This window comes from Stomoxys calcitrans, chromosome 1 (genome assembly GCF_963082655.1).
Source record: "Stomoxys calcitrans chromosome 1, idStoCalc2.1, whole genome shotgun sequence".
Taxonomy (NCBI): Eukaryota; Metazoa; Arthropoda; class Insecta; order Diptera; family Muscidae; genus Stomoxys; species Stomoxys calcitrans.
In genome coordinates, this window is record NC_081552.1 from 213,417,085 (window position 1) to 213,436,349 (window position 19,265).

General features: G+C 37.8%; 2 protein-coding genes across 3 annotated transcripts in view; one reads left to right on the forward strand and one right to left on the reverse strand.

The window, feature by feature from the left end:
* The window catches only part of LOC106090497 (unconventional myosin IC), a 102,269-nt gene extending 91,996 nt beyond the window's left edge, over positions 1-10,273 (reverse strand). For both annotated transcript variants that reach the window (XM_059360360.1, XM_059360358.1), the window contains exon 1: positions 9,468-10,273. The gene's annotated coding sequence lies outside the window, so the exon portion shown is untranslated. The remainder of the gene's footprint in view (positions 1-9,467) is intronic.
* Positions 10,274-13,382: 3,109 nt separating this feature from the next.
* LOC106090914 (general transcription factor IIE subunit 2) lies at positions 13,383-14,646 on the forward strand. Its single transcript, XM_013257270.2, has 4 exons — positions 13,383-13,540; positions 13,617-13,881; positions 13,948-14,238; positions 14,317-14,646. The coding sequence occupies exons 1-4, from the start codon at positions 13,479-13,481 to the stop codon at positions 14,572-14,574; spliced, it is 876 nt and encodes a 291-aa protein (XP_013112724.1). The 5' UTR covers positions 13,383-13,478; the 3' UTR covers positions 14,575-14,646.
* Positions 14,647-19,265: the final 4,619 nt, after the last annotated feature.

Sequence of the window (19,265 nt, forward strand, 5' to 3'; positions counted from 1 at the left end):
ATTTCGATATATTGCTGCCATATAGACCGATCTCTCGATTTAAAGTTTTGGGCCCATAAAAGGAGCCTTTATTGTCCGATTTCGCCGAAATTTGGGTCAGTAAGTTGTGTTAGGCTCTTCGCCATCTTTCTGCAATTTGGCCTAGATCGGTTCAGATTTGGGTATATCTGCTATATAGACCGATCTCTTGACCCCATTAAAGGCACATTTATAATACGATTTCGCTCAAATTCGACACAGTGACTTATGTTAGTCTTTTCGACATCCGTGTCGTATATGGTTCAGATCGGCCTATATCCAAAAAGACCAATACTTTGTTCTGTAAAAATTGAACAATGACTTGTACTTATTAGACAACTCAATATCCATTTTGAATTTGGTCCAAATCGGATTATATTTCGATAAAGCTGACATGGGGGCATAAATTATGCATTTTTCACCGGATTCTGATGAAAGGTGGTTTATATATATACCCAAAGTGGTGGGTATCCAAAGCTCAGCCCGGAACTTAGCGCCTTTTTACTTGTTGTATCTAAATTAAAAAAAAAAAGATCATGGAAAGCATACATAATTTGGGCGAAGTAAGCAGTTTAGAAACAAGGCCACCTCTCGACAGACAAAGATTACACTATACAAGACACTGATACTACCCGTGTTGTTATATAGTTCTGAGGCATGGGTACTTGTGAAAGCAGATGAGGCAGAGCTTGGAGTATTTGAGAGAAAGATTCTTCTTAAAATATATGGACCAGTTTTCATTAATGGAGAGTATGGCGACGAAAGCATAGTTACACGCATCAAAATACAACGGCTGCTTTGGCTAGGTCATGTTGTCAGAATGGATGAAGAAGCTGTAGCAAAGAAGCCTTTTAAAGGACGGTGGTACACGCAAACCGGGAAGACTAAAAGCCCGATAGAAAGATCAAGTGGTGGGAGACACCTCGAAACTTGGTGTCAGAGATTTCAGAATGAGCGCAGAAGATCGAGGTACTTGGAACGCTATTCTACGTTCGGCTAGTAGAACAAATGTTCTGTCATAGCCAATTAAAGTAAGTCAGGATTATAAACATCCACTGACACACATCCGAGACACACATTTCCATTTGTATCTTATTTTTTTTCCAACATCCCCTACATAATTAAGCAGCAGTCATTTTTAGCAAACAACAGACTTATCAGAAGTAAGCCTGCTGCTCTGAAATTGCGGAACTACTGCTGTAATAGCAGAACTACTGCTGCAATTGCAGCAATATGAACTACTAATATTCAGCAGACAGTGTTGCTATTTTCAGCAAACTTTTTTCTTTGAGAGTACGGCAGTGAATTGTATTAGACCCCTCGACGAGTTTAATCCAGACCGGACCATATTTCGAAGTTAATATATATGTACAATATATCCGAGGTGATATGTATCCAACGTTCTGATCGGCACAGCTTAATGCATTTTTACTTCTTTTGTTTGGATTGACAAACAAATAAACCCTCTAATCGCAGCTGTGGTTTAGATCAAAAATATCTTCGTATATGCAAAATAATTTATTATATTATTTTAGTATGTGTTCCTCATACGAAAAGTTTGCTATTGTTTTTATTGCGATAAATGTTGCCCATTTGTGTGATGTGACCACAGATCTTTTGAAACACTATCATCAAAAGAAACATTTCAAGGTGAAACTGATTTTGGTTTGGTTCCCTTCTCCTTTTTTTGTACATTTTGTGTGACAACATATCTTCAAAAAGATATAAATCTTTTTAAATTGATGTTGAACGTCAAATGATCAAGCGCAATTAATTTTCAAACCTATTAAAATGTAAAAGAGTTCCTATTTGAAACAAGAGTTTCGCAATACGATGGTAGAATTTGTGTCGCAAGTAGTTGTATTCTATCGACTGTATTATTCAACAACATACATGAAGTACTTGAAATATATACACTAGAGTATCTATATATTACAGTCGAACTTCTCCATAACTTAGTAGTAGGGGACCGACGAAATACTACATTATAGAGAAACTTACCAAATTATGTTTAATTTAACCTAAATGCAAAAATAACCAAACACACAGGATAGAAACGGAAAAATAGTAAAAAAACCTGCCGTTTGAGAAGGAGTAGAGATAACTGTTTAAAATTTTTAATGGTTATAGCAGAGATTAACGAGTATATGCGCAAAACTTGAAGGCCCTAGGTGGTGCGTGTACTAACCTCTTGGCAAGCCCCTTAATTAGTCATAATTTATAGCCCGATTTTCAAATTTTAAAATATTTCTAAAACGAAAATTTTGAATTTTGTTTTTCTTTGAAAAACAAAAAAAAATAAAAGCTACCCGTTTTTATACCCTCCACCAAAGGATGGGGTTATACTAATATCGTCATTCTGTTTGTAACTCCTCGAAATATTCGTCTAAGACCGCATAAAATATATATTCTTGATCGTCATTTTAAGTCGATCAAGCCATGTCCATCCGTCTGTCTGTCGAAAGCACGCTAACTTTCGAAGGAGTAAAGCTAGCCGCTTGAAATTTTGCACAAATATTTCTTATTAGTGTAGGTCGGTTGGGATTGGAAATGGACGATATCGGTCCATGTTTTGATATAGCTGCCATTTAAACCAATCTTGGGTCTTGATTTCATGAGCCTCTAGAGGGCGCAATTCTTATCTGACTGGAATGAAATTTTGCACGACGTGTTTTGTTGTGATATCCAACAACTGTGCCAAGTATGGTTCAAATCGGTCCATAACCTGATATAGCTGTCATATAAACCGATCTTGGGTCTTGACTTCTTGAGCTTCCAGAGGGCGCAATTTTTACCCGATTAAGCTGAAATTTTGCATATATCGTTTTAGTATGACATTCAATAACTGTGGGAATTTTGAAATTGGTCCATAACCTGGTATATCTGTCATATAAGCCGGTCTGGGATGTTGACTTCTAGAGCCTCTAGAGGGCGCAATTCCCACCTGTTTAGCTGAAATTTAGCATGACGTGTTTCGTTATGACTTCCAACAACTGTGCTAAGTATGGTTTAAATCGGCCCATAACCCGATATACCTGCCATATTTAGAATCTAGACTTCATGAGCCACTAGAGGGCGCAATTATTATCCGAGATGGCTGAAATTTAGCATGACGTGTTTTGCTACGACAACAACAACAACTGTGCCATAACCAGATGTAGCTGCCATATAAACCGATCTGGGATCTTGACTTCTTGAGTCTCCAGAGTGCGTAATTATTATCCGATTTGTCTGAAATTTTGTACAACGGCTTCTTTCATGACCTTCAACATACGTGTCAAATATGGTCAGAATCGGTTATAACCTGATACACCTCCCTTATTTCACTTCTTGAGCCCCTAAAGGGCGCAAATGCCTATTCGATTTGGCTGAAATTTAACACATTGACTTCTTTAATGGTCAATTCAATGATGGTCCGAATCGGGCCATAACTTGATATAGCTCCAATAGCATAGCAATACTTTTCTTTTATCCTTTGTTTGCCTAAGAAGAGATACCGGGAAAAGAATTCGAGAAATGTGATCCATGGTGGAGGGTATATAAGATTCGGCCCGGCCCGGCCAAACTATGCACGCTTTTACTTGTTTTTTTTTTCTAAATTTTTCAAATATCCTTTCCGCCAAGGCAAAATTGTCATTCTTTCGTTAGTTTGTTAGAGGCTTCAAATATTATTTGGTGAAAACAAAGCCTGTCTCAGCAAATATTCAAAAAATTAAAAGTCGAAAATCCTCGTGACCAGAAGAGATATTGTAGATTGTATCGGACCACAATTTAAGATGTGACAGCCGCAAAAATTTTTTCGAAATGCTGAGGTGACCAATTTTAAGTACCTGCTGAGAGGCGCCCGTACGAACTACGGCCTGAAATTTTGCACATAATCCCGTTAACTGTACCCGTTCTCAAATGGCAAATTTTTTATTAGTTTTTTTCGATTCCAACCCACTGTAAAGCATCTGAATACTCCTGCATCCTAACATTCTGAAATTTACTGGATACAGTAAAATATTTGAGAGTGTTCTAGCCGATATTCCTTCCTGTTTTAGAGCCGTCATCAACTCTTGATATAATATGGCACTTTTCTTCAATTTATAAGCCTTTACGTTTTACCATTTGTTTTGTCTGTCGTCCGATCACTACACAACTTATTTTATATTGGTATTTTTCCTTTTTTTGTTCGTAATTTTCCAATCAATGTAAAAATTATTTTAAACTTATGTATTTTAATGTTAATGTAAAGGGCGATTTTTTAGCTACTATTTTTTGGTAACACTAGTTTAAACAGCTCACAAACGTTTCATGTTTTGTTTCACTGTCAAACATCTTCAGTTTGGTCTATAATTTAACCATGAATCGTCCTATAAACGAACAACGCTTGCAAATTATTGAAGTTTATTATCAAAATGCGTGCTCTGTTAAGAAGGTTCATCGCGCGCTTCTTCCATTTTATAGACGAAGCTCAGTTTTGGCTCAATGAGTACGTAAATAAGCAGAATAGTCGATTTTGGGAGTGAATATCAGTCAGAAGCATTGCAAGAGCTACCAATGCATCCAGAAAAACTCATAATTTATGGTTTATGGGCTGGTGGCATCATTGGACCGTACTTCTTCAAAGATGATGCGAATCATAACGCAACTGTGAATGATGAGCGTTATCGTGAGATGATATCCAACTTTTTTTTGCTTAAAATGCAAGAGCATGACATGTGGTTTCAAAAGACGGTGCCACATGCCACACAGCACGCGTGGACTTATTGAGGGGCGAGTTAGGTGAATATTTTATTTCAGATGGCGCGATTTAGCGCCTTGAGACTATTATTTGTGGGACTATGTTAAAACTTATGTCTATACAGACAAGCCCGCTTCAATTGACGCATTGGAAGATTGAAGCATTTGTTCGTGGGATTTGCAAATTTTGCCCATGAACATTCCACTAAGGAACAGGGGTAAACTTCTCACATATCAATGAGTGCAGTCCTTTTTATAGCCAAGTCCGAACGGCGTGCCGCAGTGTGACAGCCATTGGGAGAGAAGTTTTACATGGCATAGTACCTCACCGTCTCCGTACACGAATCGGTCAGATTTTTGACCAGGGGATAAATAGAGAAGTGTATGTTTGTGCTTATATTTAGTACATTATTAGCTTTCAAAGGACTGCCGAGCCATACTGCCCAAAGTTTAGAAGAGTCTGGGCTAAGGAAAGATCACTCCGCTTTGAATCCAAGAAACCTGGGTGTTAGGTTTAAGAGCGCGTTAGGATTAAGAATACTTTCCAGACGAATAATACTAAGACATCTAAACAGGATCGTTAATCCAAAGCTTGTAATGCTACGTGTAGCTGTTATGGATGAGTGGAGACTAAGGTGTTGTAACATGGTACCAGATGGAACTTACCAAGAAAGCTATAGTAATGGTCTTTATAAAGGGACCAATCTTAGGTTAGGTTAGGTTTAAGTGGCAGTCTGCCATCAGACTCACCTAGACGTTTTCGTCAATTGTGATACCACAGGAACAGAAGAAGGAAGATGCCTTCTAGTTCCTACCGTTGAACCGTCCAGATCGCTTTAAAAAGCCCAACAACTTGCCAATGTTCCGCTAAATAAATGAAAACCTAAAGTGGAACTCCTTCTGACTGTCAGTTTGGGACACACACACACAGAAGGTGTTCTATGGTCTTTTCTTCTACGATGTCCTCACAGCTTCTGCAAAGTCGTTGCTGGCAACCTTCAGTCTGTCAGCATGTTTTCCGATTAGACAGTGATCTGCCATGGCGACCATAATGATTGTCTAGATTAGGCCACATAGTTTTCGAATGCTAACAGCCCCCTCTTTGTAACCATCTGTCATTCGTTGTTATTAGGGCCTGGTTCTGAAAACTTTGCTTACATGTCGCTAGAGGCATACCCACAGATTCCAGTTTCCCTGGAATGTGTAAGGTAGTTCCTAGTCTCGCAAGCTCTTTCGCTTTACAATTGCCTGGGAAACCTCTGTGGCCCGGCACCCATAACAGATGAATTTTGAACTCTTCAGTCATCTCGTTGGGAGATCTGCGACAGTCGAGGGTGGTTTTTATGTTCAGAAATACGTTCTCCAGGGATTTATTGGCTGTCTGGGAAGATATTAATGCCAATCGTCGTTGTGACATTATATCTTAGCCATTCCACCACTCCCTTAATTGCAAGGATCTCCGTTTGATATGACCAGTTCTTTTCGATATGACCAGTTCTAGTTCTTAAGAGTACACTCCAAAACCCACCTGGCCGTCTAGTTTGGAACCATCCATGTAGAAGTCTATGTAACTTCTAGTTCTTCTTTTCTTTTCTTTTCTTCAAAAGCGGCTCAGATAGGATGTAATCCACACTGCCTGCAACATTAAACATTGTATCATATCAAGGATAACACAGAGTCTGTAGCCGCCACATGACCAAAAAGAAAGCTTTCTTAGCCTCACGTTAGTGGTTGCAGCAATTTGTCTAACCACAATATTCAGAGGCATTAGATGTAGCATTAAATTCAGTGCATTAGATGGCGTCGTCCTCAGTGCGGCTGTGATGTACAAACAAGCCATCCTTTGGATCAGGTTGACTTTTGAACAGTAGGTGGACTTTTGAAGCGCCGTCCACCAGACCACAACATCATATAGCATTATAGGTCTGACAACTGAAGCGTAAACCCAGTGCATGACGCGCGGTATAAACCCCCAACTTTTACCAATGGCTCTCTTGGAGGTGTATAGGGCAGAATTTCCCTTTCTTGCCCTTTCAAAATGTTGGATTTCAATTTCAATTTCCTGTATAGCAAAACACCCAGGTATTTTGCGCTTTCTGTAAATGGAACATTCTCTCCTCCCAAGGAGACAGGTGCCAAAGGGGATTATTAGCAGAAATGATCCACCATTGGCACATTGTAAGATTCTCCCTCTGTGACAGGAAGATGTGTTATTGTGGTTGTCTGCCATCAGCGATAACATTGAGGGGCCCGAAGGGGCGAATAAAATTAGGAAGGATTTTAATAAAGTCACCCACGAAGGATTTTAATTCAATCACGGTCATGCACGATCAAGCGGTTCACGCGTGACAGGTCAATTCACGTGCACACCTCTACCCTAAAGCCCACAATATCACCTGATTTGGCTAAACTTTGACACGACGATTTCTGCTATGACTTCCAGCGTCCGTGGCAAGTATGATTCGAATCTGTTTATATACTGATATAGACCCTAAAATACCGATAGCAACCGCTACCACGTCCTGACTTGATAGTTGTAAAGTAATTCAAATACGAACTCAGTTAATAAAGGCAAACATTTAGCGGAATCCATGGTGGTGGGTACCCAAGTTTCGGTCCGCCCGAATTTGGGAATTTTTTTTCTTGTTTTAATAAAAAGAAATAAAGTTAAGAATATATTAAACTACAATTCCTATAATTCATTTGACTAAAGATTTTTTATTCTATCCTTCACTTGATGTTTCATTATTAAGGACAAAAATCTTGTAATGAATTACAAAATATCGTTTAGGTTAGGAAATTGGTTTTGAAACAAGGACAACGTTGTACCTTAGTTAAATACACAATAAGTAAAAGCGTGCTAAGTTCGGCGAAACTTATGTACCCTCTACCATGGATCGCATTTGTCGTATTCTTTCCCGGTATCTCTTTTTAGACAAACAAAGGATAAAAGAAAAGAATTGCTTTGCTAATTGAATTGAACATTAGAACTCTTTGTGTAAAATTTCAGCCAAATTGAATAAGGATTGCGCCTTTTAGGGGCTCCAGAAGTAAAATAGGGAAATCGATTTATAGGGGAGGGGAGTATTAAGCTATAGACCGATTCAGACCATATTTGACACGTATGTTTGAGGTCATGGGAGAAGCCGTTGTACAAAATTTCTGCCAAATCGAATGGGAATTACGCCCTCTAAAGGCTCAAGAAGTCAAGACCCCAGATCGGTTTATATGACAGCTATATCAGGTTATGTACCGATTTGCGCCATACTTAGCACAGTTGTTGAAAGTCATAACGAAAGACGTCATACAAAATTTCTGCCAAATCGAATGGGAATTGCGCCCTCTAGTGGTTCAAGAAGTCAAGATCCAAAATCGGTTTATATGGCAACTATATCCAAATATGGACCGATATGGCCCATTTACAATTCCAACCGACCTACACAAATTAGAAGTATTTGTGCAAAATTTCGAGAGGCAAACTGTATTCCTTCGAAAGTAAGCGTTCTTTCGAGAGACTTTAGGGGGTCTTAGACGAATATTTCTAGGAGTAACAAACAGAATGACGAAATTAGTATATCCTCCATCCTATGGTGGAGGGTATAAAAATTACTTAAATATGGGAGTATCTTTAATTATTAACAAATAAAGATACTAGGTTTAAACATTGGAATTTTCAATAAATAAAAAATTGAGAGTCATCTGTGAATTAAAATAAAAATCATTCAGAATTCAAAATTCGAATCGGAAGATTTTGTTCGTTAGCATGTACCGAAATAAATTTAAAGAATACACTATTTGGCTCATAGTCGTTACCAAAATCCTTCGACCAGGGAAAAATCTTTAATTAACAGTAGTGTTTTTTCTTGTGAGCACTGCATCCTTACTTCGAAGGTGACGAAATTAATTTAAAGATGCTCCATTTTCCAATCTTTTAAGGGAACTATACTTTTGGCCAAATATCTTTTACTTGATATTAAAGAATTTTTGTCTTAAATGGTAGTTAATATTATTCTTAACTTTGCGTCATATTATCAAAGACAAAAATCTTTAAATTTAGTACAAATTATCATGGAAGGCAGGAATTTGTTTTTGGAACAAGCACAAGGTTTCGCTTTAGTTAAGGGCTGAGTAATGTCTTAAGGAGTCATCAAATTTTACGTTCTTTCAAAATACCGACATTGAGTGAACTTAGAAACTTCTTTTTCGCGACCCAACCTAATATTGAAGTTTACCTTTTTTCCATATGCTTAAACGTTTTCAAGCGTTTGACTTGGGTTGATTTCTGGAAATTTGTGTCTTTAAATATCCAAACACTCAAGTTCAAAGTGATCTAAGAAGAAAAGATCAACGTTACCAAGACGCAGTGGCAGTGGATGGTTAGTGAGTGAGTGAGTAAATGAGTGGATGTGTGTCATCCACATTTAAACCGGCATATCAACTTTTTGTCTTACATTTTTTTTATATGGTGCTTTTCTTTCGTATCAAAATAATTGGGAGTTCTATACGGCAACATATCACTCGTCCGTCCACCCGTTTGTCTGTCTGTCCATTCATATATATGTCTATGCGTCTGCGCTGTTTTGGCATAACCTTTTACATTTCTTTTTATAGTATGGGTGTGTGTGTGTGTTAGTGTGATTGTTTTACTATTCACAAAAAACCAAAAAAAAAGTTTTCAAAAGATATTATAATGCAAAGCAGCATTTTTGTTCTGTTACCTTTACCGTTTTTCAAAATTGTATTATCCCAAAGGCAATCGAACGTAAAGTGGGGAGTTGTTAGGCTAATGGTGATGCTGGTTTTGGCCGATTGTATGTATATGCGGTCGTTGTCACTGGTACGTTGCTGGTGGTAAGGTAATAGGTGAATCTCCTCGAGAGGTAAGGTTTTTTAAGAAATGCTGGTTTGGTTCGTTATGGCTGAAAGTTGTTCTTGCTGTTTCTGTTATTGTGTGGGGCAGGCAAACCGATTTAATTTTTTTTTGGAGTTTTTGTTTTGCGCTACTCCGTTCGTTTGGCTTAAATTTTCTTTTTCACCCAATGGAGTAACTAACCTTTATTTAAATGCTTTTGTATATGATTTTTTTTTTGTTGTTATTGTTTCGTTTTAAAAAAATTCACTCGTATGCATAACCGGCAAAGTAGAACAAGATACGCATTTTATTGGCCTTTTTGGCTCTTCACATAAATTTAAAGTTGGCTGGCTTTAAATTATAATGACCGCATTTACTTTGTCCCGTTGTTGTTTCGTTTGTAACACAAATTTTCACAATGCCATTAATAATTCTACTTTTTATTTGTATTAAACGATCGATCGATTGAGACGTTCACAGAAAACGTGCTTAGAATTTAAATTTTATCAAATTTAAACGCTTTCCAAAGAATTTCTTGAACCTCAGCCAATAACACATGGGTTCGCTATTTCTTTTTCCAATATTATTATTTCGTTATTTTTTCTGTTATATTTTAATATTGTTGTAGCTTAGTTAACGATCTTCCCGCTACCGTGCTTTTTTTTTCTTCGTACACACGCGCTTCAAACTTCAATTTCAACTGGTTGCAAACCGCAAAATTGCTCGCAAAATTAAATCACACACAAGCTGCTTGTTTTGGATATGTTACGGCGTCAACATGCCGGTACTTTGGACTCTCTCGCATTTCGGCGATTTGCTCTTGCAACCAATATAGAGCTGCCAGATAATTTTTTTTTACCGGAAAGACCGTTAGAAACAAAATCGGCATTATCGACATTTAGCATATGTTTCAAAGGCAACAAGTAAAATGTCCACCCCAAAACCTACCAAATATATATATATATATATATACACACCAATCACGACAATATGGGATTCAAATGAAAGGTACTTAAAATTAGAAAACGTATCTGATATCCAATTGTCGGACCAAGTGTTTGGGGGACTACCTCAAAACGCCCCTAAATCGGACATATTTACCGACCATGGCAATATGGGACTCAAATGAAAGGTATTTGCGAGTAAAATACGAATCTGAGATCCAAATTCGGGACAAAGTTTCTGGGGGTCGCCCCCTCCCCAAAAAGGACTTATTTATTGACCATGGCAATATGGGGCTCTAATAAAAGGTATTTGAGTGTAGAATACGAAGCTGATATCCAGATGTGGGACCAAGTGTTAGGGGGGCGGCCCATCCCCGAGAACATCCCCCCAATAAGACAAATTTACGGCCATAGCAATATGGGGCTCAAATGAAGGGTCTTTGGAAGTTAAGGGCAAATCTAATATCAATGTTCGGAAAAATGTCTATGGGGCCACCCCACACCCATAACACCACCCAAATAGGAAATATTTGCTGGCCAACGACATTTTAAATTACATGTGAATACAAAAAAGGCTCTATTACAAGGCATGTAGTTGTCTTATGACATGTCAAATTTAGCACATGTTGAGTTGTGCACGTCGTGTGATACAAACGAAACTAACATATGAAACAAACAAAATAAAACATGTAATTTTTTTCGATTATAGCGTGCTCTATTCCTTCTTTCAAAAACATAGAGAAATTATATGGTTTTGTTGTTACTCGAGTGAAATCTTCCCCACTCAATCATGCAATCCGCGATCTCCTCAATTTCCGCCTGCTGGAACGTGTTTTAATTGTTTTCCATTTGTCCAAACCTATACCGCAGCCGACAATATCTCTTATTCGATCTTAAGTTTTAAATGTCATCTCGGTAGCCGATCCAAAAAATCCAGCTAGATATCCTACTAACCAGCTCCTATCGTGGGTTAGTTTCTCATCCCCTTTACGTAGTACGTCTAAATATCGTACATACAGAATGGTCTCTAGTGCCTAGTAGGCTGGTTATTATCGTGACAAAACTTTTTCTGAGCTTGTTATGATGTCTTTATATTGATTCTTTTCTGCTTCGCCATCCACCATACTACCGAGACATAACTTAGTTTTGGCCTAAACACACTGTTGTAGATCTAATGGACCATCCTTGACATTCGGACTCATTTCCGTTATATAATCCTTGTTCTTGGTGCGCAGAATCTGTGAGTTTTATCAGGACACTCCTTAATTTTACACTTTACACTCAGTCTCTTATCCTTGATGTCTTCCAAATGTTTAAACTTATCGGATATAACATAAGCTGGTTACTTATAAGAAGAGAAGAAGAAAAAAGGTTGCTTATGGTATGAACCAAGGGACAATAGATATCAGATTACAAAAAATTGCGATTGCATATTTGCCCATTAACATTCTATTAAGGAACAGCAGGGGCAAACATGTTATAATGACTTTGAACCATCGTTAAATACGAGGCCTTGAGACCTGCCATACTGTCTACGTAAATCAAGAATTTCGACAGGGAAAGATTTCTACACGAGATTTCCGTTGCTGTAATCGATATGGAGCAGACATCTGTCCCATAGACCGCACCATGTAGAGCATCCAAGAATACACCCAAATCCCGCTAATGAAGCTATCGCTATTTCCTGTTGGGACCGCGTGTCCTGAATATTCTATTTATTATATATTTGTCTCGGTGTTATAGACTAAATGAAACCGTTACGAAACCATGCTGAATGAATAAAGTTACGAAGATGTCGAAAGAAAAAAATAGTATTTGAGAACTAAAAATTTTTTCATTTTAGGCACCTTTTTCAAATGAAAGTTGTTTGATTTAGAACATAAGTACATACGATAAATAACAGGCTTTTTGGATCATGAGATCGCCAAACATACAAATTATTATCTGGTGCCACTTGGGTTACATTCCCTTGCCGCTTGTGGTATGTTCCGACTACCATATTCAAAACTATTATTCACCGGAAGTTGCCCTCAAGAAACAAGTTCTCAATTACATTAGAATACGTCGTTTATAAAAAGAAGTCATCCTATTATTAACGGTAGTGAAAATCAGGCAAAACACTTTAATAAGAGAATCTATCTATATTCCGTAAGATTATGACACTAAACTGCAAAAAAAATTGCGAAAATCTGAAAATCAATTTTCTGGATTAAAAAATAAAAAGTCATTAAAAGTTTTTTTTATTATTTGTATATTTAATTTTGTTGTTGTTATAGTTTGCATATGGAGGTGGCGATCCTCGTCAAGCTCTTATAGACGAGCAAGCTCGTTCCGGTATACGACCGATCGCCGCGGGAGGGCCATTGGTTATTTATGGGCGCCAATATCTCGCCTTGTCGTATCGAGCATCATAGGCACTCTGTAGCATTCAATTGTTCCAAACCTGTGGACGCTCGTAGCTAAGCTTTTCGTGATAACGGAAAACACTACACAGATTGGAGCTCAAAGTTCCAGCATGTGTGATACTCATAGTTATCCCGTGTCGGGCTTAATTTTATTATTTATTAATGTAAAAAATTGATGATTGATTGTGATTTACTTTTACATGGTTATCCCATCAAATTCCTAGATCATAATATGTTTGGTATTTAAATGTATTTTTGATAATTTTCCGGATAATGGCGGATTTAAAAGGTGTTCTCATTTGTACTGCAACCGATCCGCCTTGATAATTTTCGTAACGTCAAAGCCGATAACACCGTGTTATTTCCCTTGAACTTGGCAGCCCTGCTGCAATATTATGTTATCGACCTACTGTGAATGACATTTGAATTAACAGCTGATAAACAATTCCCTAAAACATTGAACGCTGAAGGAAGATTTTTGTTTATCATCAAAAAAATTAATAAATTTAAAAATATTAAGGCACAAAAATTAAAATGGATCCAGCACTTCTTAAAGAACGCGAGGCGTTCAAGAAGAGGGCGATGGCCACACCAACGTAAGCATAACACAACGTACAAAAAACAATTATGATGTTTCCAAATTTTTATTTTGTCATTTATATATTTTTGTAGAGTGGAAAAGAAGGCCAAAGTAGAAAAGGTCTTTGCTCCGCCAAAAGATGATCGGCCCAAGAAAATTCGCCCTCCTACAGGTCCAAAACTGGATGCCACCACCTACAAAACTATGGCAGGCAGTTCGCAATACAGATTTGGTGTGTTGGCCAAGATTGTAAAACACATGCGAACCAGACATCAAGATGGTGATGACCATCCGCTCACACTGGAAGATATATTGGATGAAACGAATCAACTTGATGTTGGTCAATCAGTAAAGAATGTATGACTTTCTGTTGGGCTTCATATAAGGATTATAGTATACTTATTAAGCTATTTTTCATTTCAGTGGTTGGGCTCAGAAGCCCTTATGAATAATCCAAAGATTGAAGCTACCCCCGATGGTTTGCGATTTAGTTATAAACCTGTTTATAAAATCAAGGACGGCAAAAGTCTATTGCGTTTGTTAAAACAACATGATCTCAAAGGCTTGGGTGGCATATTGCTGGAGGATGTACAAGAATCACTGCCCCACTGTGAAAAAGTACTGAAGAATCGGGCTTCAGAAATAATCTTCATTGTAAGGCCAATTGACAAGAAGAAAATTTTATTTTATAATGATCGTACTGCCAATTTTACGGTATGTTAACTATAAAATGTATGGTCTTAATTTTGGAAGGCTTGCATTACAAATGTTTTTTCTTTATTTTCCTTAAAGGTTGATGAGGAATTCCAAAAACTATGGCGCTCAGCCACCGTCGATGCCATGGATGATGCTAAAATTGATGAATATTTGGAGAAACAAGGTATTCGTTCAATGCAAGACCATGGGCCCAAGAAACAAGTGCCAAAACGCAAAAAGGTTGCCAGTAAAAAGAGACAGTTCAAGAAACCCAGAGATAATGAGCATTTGGCGGACGTCTTGGAAACATATGAAGATAATACTTTGACACTGAAGGGTGTGAATCCCACATAGAATTAGAAAAAAATCTCTTTTTTTTACCATGAGTTATTCAATAAAACAAGTACCTTATTATTTTGAAGACAATGTAATAGTTTCCTATTATTACAAATTGTTTCTGTTCAAAATGTTAAAAATCGAAACAATCAAAATTTTAATTTTTTGTATTTACTAGCTTCTAGTTGTTGGTGTAGCAGTTTGTTGTGTTCTATCTTTCGTCTGCTTGATTCTGTTGAGTGTACAGATCCAGGAACTCTGCGACTAAGATGGGGTTCGTCCAGAAGGATCTGGATCTGAGTCGAGTGGGTCTGGCTGGATAGTTAAACAGATGACTTGTGGTCGGTCCCTGGTCACAATCGGAACATACATCTTGCACGTCGGCATCAATCCTTGCTCTGTAGGAGTTGAGGCGGCTGCACCTGCCGGAACGTAATTGAGCCAATCCCATGGTAGCCGGTTGTATGCACCGGATTGACCCGATGGAATCTTTATCGGCAAGGTCTGCTGCCTCAGTGTACGTGTTGTTGTAGCACTGAGGCAGCAGCCCTTGTCGATGAAGAATCCATCTAGTCAATCCGGTACATATAACCAGCTGCCATGGTATGTAGTTGGTTGTGGTTGATGAGGCCTATCCAACATAATCGTTCTACTTTGATACGCCTCACTATGCCAAGGTCGACTCCGATTTCTTCATCAACGCAGATTGTTTCATAAATTTTACCAATAATCATTTTGCTCAAACACGTCAAACACTATCTCGTCGGCTTTAGCAAATGCCCATTCTCGGGAACCATATAAAAACACGGCTAGTATCAGCATAATTTTTGTCTATTTACAAGTTGCTTTGTTCCTCAACTGCCTGCTTAATTAAACAATTGTTTGCCATTACGTCGATTTATCATCGGGATGAAATTTGCTTTATTCAAGCAATTGTGTTAGTTGAATGGAATATACCGTTGCATCTGTTGCTTGTGCAACTTCCGAATTCCAGTTTCCGTGCAGTGTTCAATCCTACGTTTCTCGCTACGCTTAGATAGAAGCAAAACTTAACTTCAACAAGATATTGACTCGAATCCAACCTTCTGGTTGAGAATATTTTCCATCTGTCGTCAACATGGTTTCAGACTTCTTGATAGGGAGACACAATATATGGCCTTTTGAATATCACTATCTTGAAATCAAATGCCGCTAACTATCATATTTTTTGCTGTGGCGAATCCTTTCGCTTCAGTACTATGCTACGCATTATTTTCAAATTAGGAAGCATATCAATTCAATTAATTGTAAAAATAATCTTCTTAACATTTTTTAAAAAATTTTTACAATAAAATTGTAGCAACACCTAACTTGCCGACTTCTGAGAGTAAACGAGATGGCAATTTCAGTCAAATCGGATAGGAATTTCGCCCTCTAGACGCTCAAGAAGTCAAGATCCCAGATAGGTTTATATGACAGCTATATCAGGTTATGGACCGATTTCAACCATACTCAGCACAGTTCTTGGAAATCATAATAAAGCACCTCATGCAAAAGTGCAGCCATATCGGACAAGAAATGTGCCCTCTAGTGGCTAAAGAAGTCAAGATCCAAGATCGGTTTATATGGCGGCTATAACAAAACATGGCCCATATACAATCCCAACCGACCTACACTATTAAGAAGTACTTGTGCAAAATTTCACGCGGCTTTACTCCTTCGAAAGTTAGCGTGCTTTCGACAGACAGACAAACAACCAAAACAATATTTAGTCATGAAAATTATTTTAAAAAATATTTTTCTGATTTTTTTTTTTTTCGATGCCGCCTACATTGGATTTTCCAGTAGTCGGCGTTTGAGTGTCGGGTGGAAAATAATTCTTCTGCGTCCTTCAAAAATCGAATTGGCCGATCGGTTTATAAGGAAGATATGTCAATATATTGTCTATCCTCGAAATTAACCTGTCTATGGACAAAACATACTGAAGTTACTTTTCCTCCTTTCAATCTCAATCTCCCGGTTCGTATCCTGGCTAGAAAATCCGAAAATATGTCTCTTAACAGATAATCACGCTGTAGCCTCTTAAAATTAGGAGTTCAATTGGTACATATTATTTTTTATCCACAGTCATGTTCAGTACAATTCGAACTACTATACTGTCCCTTATAAAACCGACTAAGCCGATTAAGCAACTTCAGCTCATAAAAGAAATATTTGTACACAATTTGTTCGAAATTTCCAAAAATGGGTTATATTAGATCTCTTTTTATTCGAAAATGGTCTAGATCGTATAATATTTTGATAAAGCTGCCACATAAATCGATCTTCCAATGTAAGGTTTAGTTGAATATAGCTGTTATATATATCGATCTCCATATGAGAAATATATCTATGGTTTTGGGGTGAAATGAGAAGTATATCTATTTTTTTTATTTTTACTTGTTTTTTTTTTAGTTGAGTATGTAAAGCCTGTATTTTAAAATAATAAGTGCATCTGTAATTTTCTCTAACAGTTAATAATTTCTTTACCAAAATACTATATATGCCGACTTTAGGAAAATGTCGAACATTAGAAGGTGGTGCCGATAACTGGTGAAAAAAGCCTTTTTCTTTATTTAAAATTTCACAAAATTTATAAAAGAAATTGATTATTTTGGTTAATACATGTAAAACAAAACAAAATTTTAAATTGTAAAAAACAAATTTCAATTGAATTGAACATTTGTTATAGGAAGGAAGATGGATTGAAAAAGGCAAAATTCTTGAACTGCCGACTACTGGTACACTAACCCTATAAGCTTCTATCAATCTGCGGTTTTAAAATATTTAACTTCTCAACATTTGTTGATAATATGGTATTGCACCATATTATCAACAAATGTTCTTAGATTTTTTCAACTTGCTTTAATTATCAACATGTTGCTATAACTCAATTCACTGCAATATGGTGACAAGCGGTAATGTCGTGTTAAAGAGTGAGAGAGAGAGAACAGATTTAAGAAAAAGATTTATGAATGTATCAATCTAAAGTATGCTTTAATGCAATTTTATAACATGAATCTTTTGTATATTTTCAGGTAATATGATATTGCCACGTTTTCTTCAATGTAAGTAAAAACATGTTTATTTTGTTGTAAAAATTTAAAAAACTATATTTATTGTACCCTATATCTATAGGGTACAATAATTTATTGTACCCTATACCATGAAATCATCCACTAAGATTTAGCTTGCTGTACTAGCTCCGCTATATGTAAATGGGAACGTCCCAATTCAAACAAGGCAATTTTACTTGTGACAATTCACAATTTATAGGAGAGGGAGCTGAGGGCAATAGTTATTTTTTCGTGTCCCTCGACCTCTGTCCAACAAACTCAGATTTGTTAGTTGTTGTTGTAGCCACATTTTCATGTTTAGTGGCGATCCTCGTCAAACTCCTGTGTGAGCAAGCTCATTACGGTCCAAAGGACCGATCGCCGCGGGAACAAAGTGGCCATTGCTTATGTAAAGGCGCCAATAACTCGCCTTGTAATATCGAGCAACTAGGCACTCAGTATTTTTGCAAGAGCCGGTGCCACCGGCGTCTGGTGAATACTTCAATATTTTGTTAACTAATGATGTATTTAAAAAAACGTGATAAAAAATCGTTTGTAGTACTACGTGAGGTAGTACTACAAGAGAGGACTACTAGATCAGACGGCGTTTCAGGCGGGTCTATATAGCCTTCACACAGACACGGTAGCAGAAGCTACGAAAAGGTACCGAATGAACGCGGTACTTATATATCGGCCCCCATAAGAAATTAGCCTAACTCGGCAAACCAGAGTAGTTCTGGGTCAATTGTGTTCCGGCAAATGCAGCCGCTCCAACTCTTACAGAGCTTGGATTGATGAAGGACCAAATCCCTCCAAACTCACACCTACTAAGTCGCAGAGTTCCTATGTCTGAATATTTAATAGAACCCAGTAGATGAATGGATGTAACACAACACATAAAATCTTCCCGGCACGAGATAACCAAGAGCAGCCCGAAACTTCGAACTTCAATCTGTGTGGTGTTCTTCGTTATCGCTAGAAGCTTAGCTGGGTGTTACCGGGCGCGTCCACAGGGTGCGGATTGTGGAGTGCTCTATACGGAGTAGCTGCAACTGCAGTCGTGGACAATCAGCGGTATCGAGTGAAGAGTCTCAGTGAGAGGTCGGATGGGACCTGCTCTTGCCTAAATACTGAGTGTCTATGATACTCGACACAAGGCGAGTTATTGGCGCCTTAAAATATTCAATGGCCATCATGTTCCCGCGACGATCGATCGTATAAACGACGGAACGAGCTTGCTCGCCTATAAGAGCTTGGCGATGATCGCCAACTCCAAATGCAAATGTGGCTACAACAACAAAAAATCTTTGATCAATCAATGGCCATTTTACGGTATGGCTGGACCTGGTAAAGACTTGGGCTAATATATGCGACTAGCAAAATGACAAGGGATAGCTATGGGCACCACACAGACTGTAATGTTGAGGTTTGATCTGTGTGGCTTTCATTGCTGTCATGAGAAGCTTAGCTGCGAGCTACCGGGTGCGTCCACAGATTGCGTATAGTGGAATGCTCCATACAAAGTAGCTGTAACGGCAATCGCAGACAATCCGCTGTATGGAGCGGAGAGTCTCAGTGAAAGGCTTTTTAAAATAAAAAATCTATCTTGCAAATATGTGTCAAAATTTCAGTTAA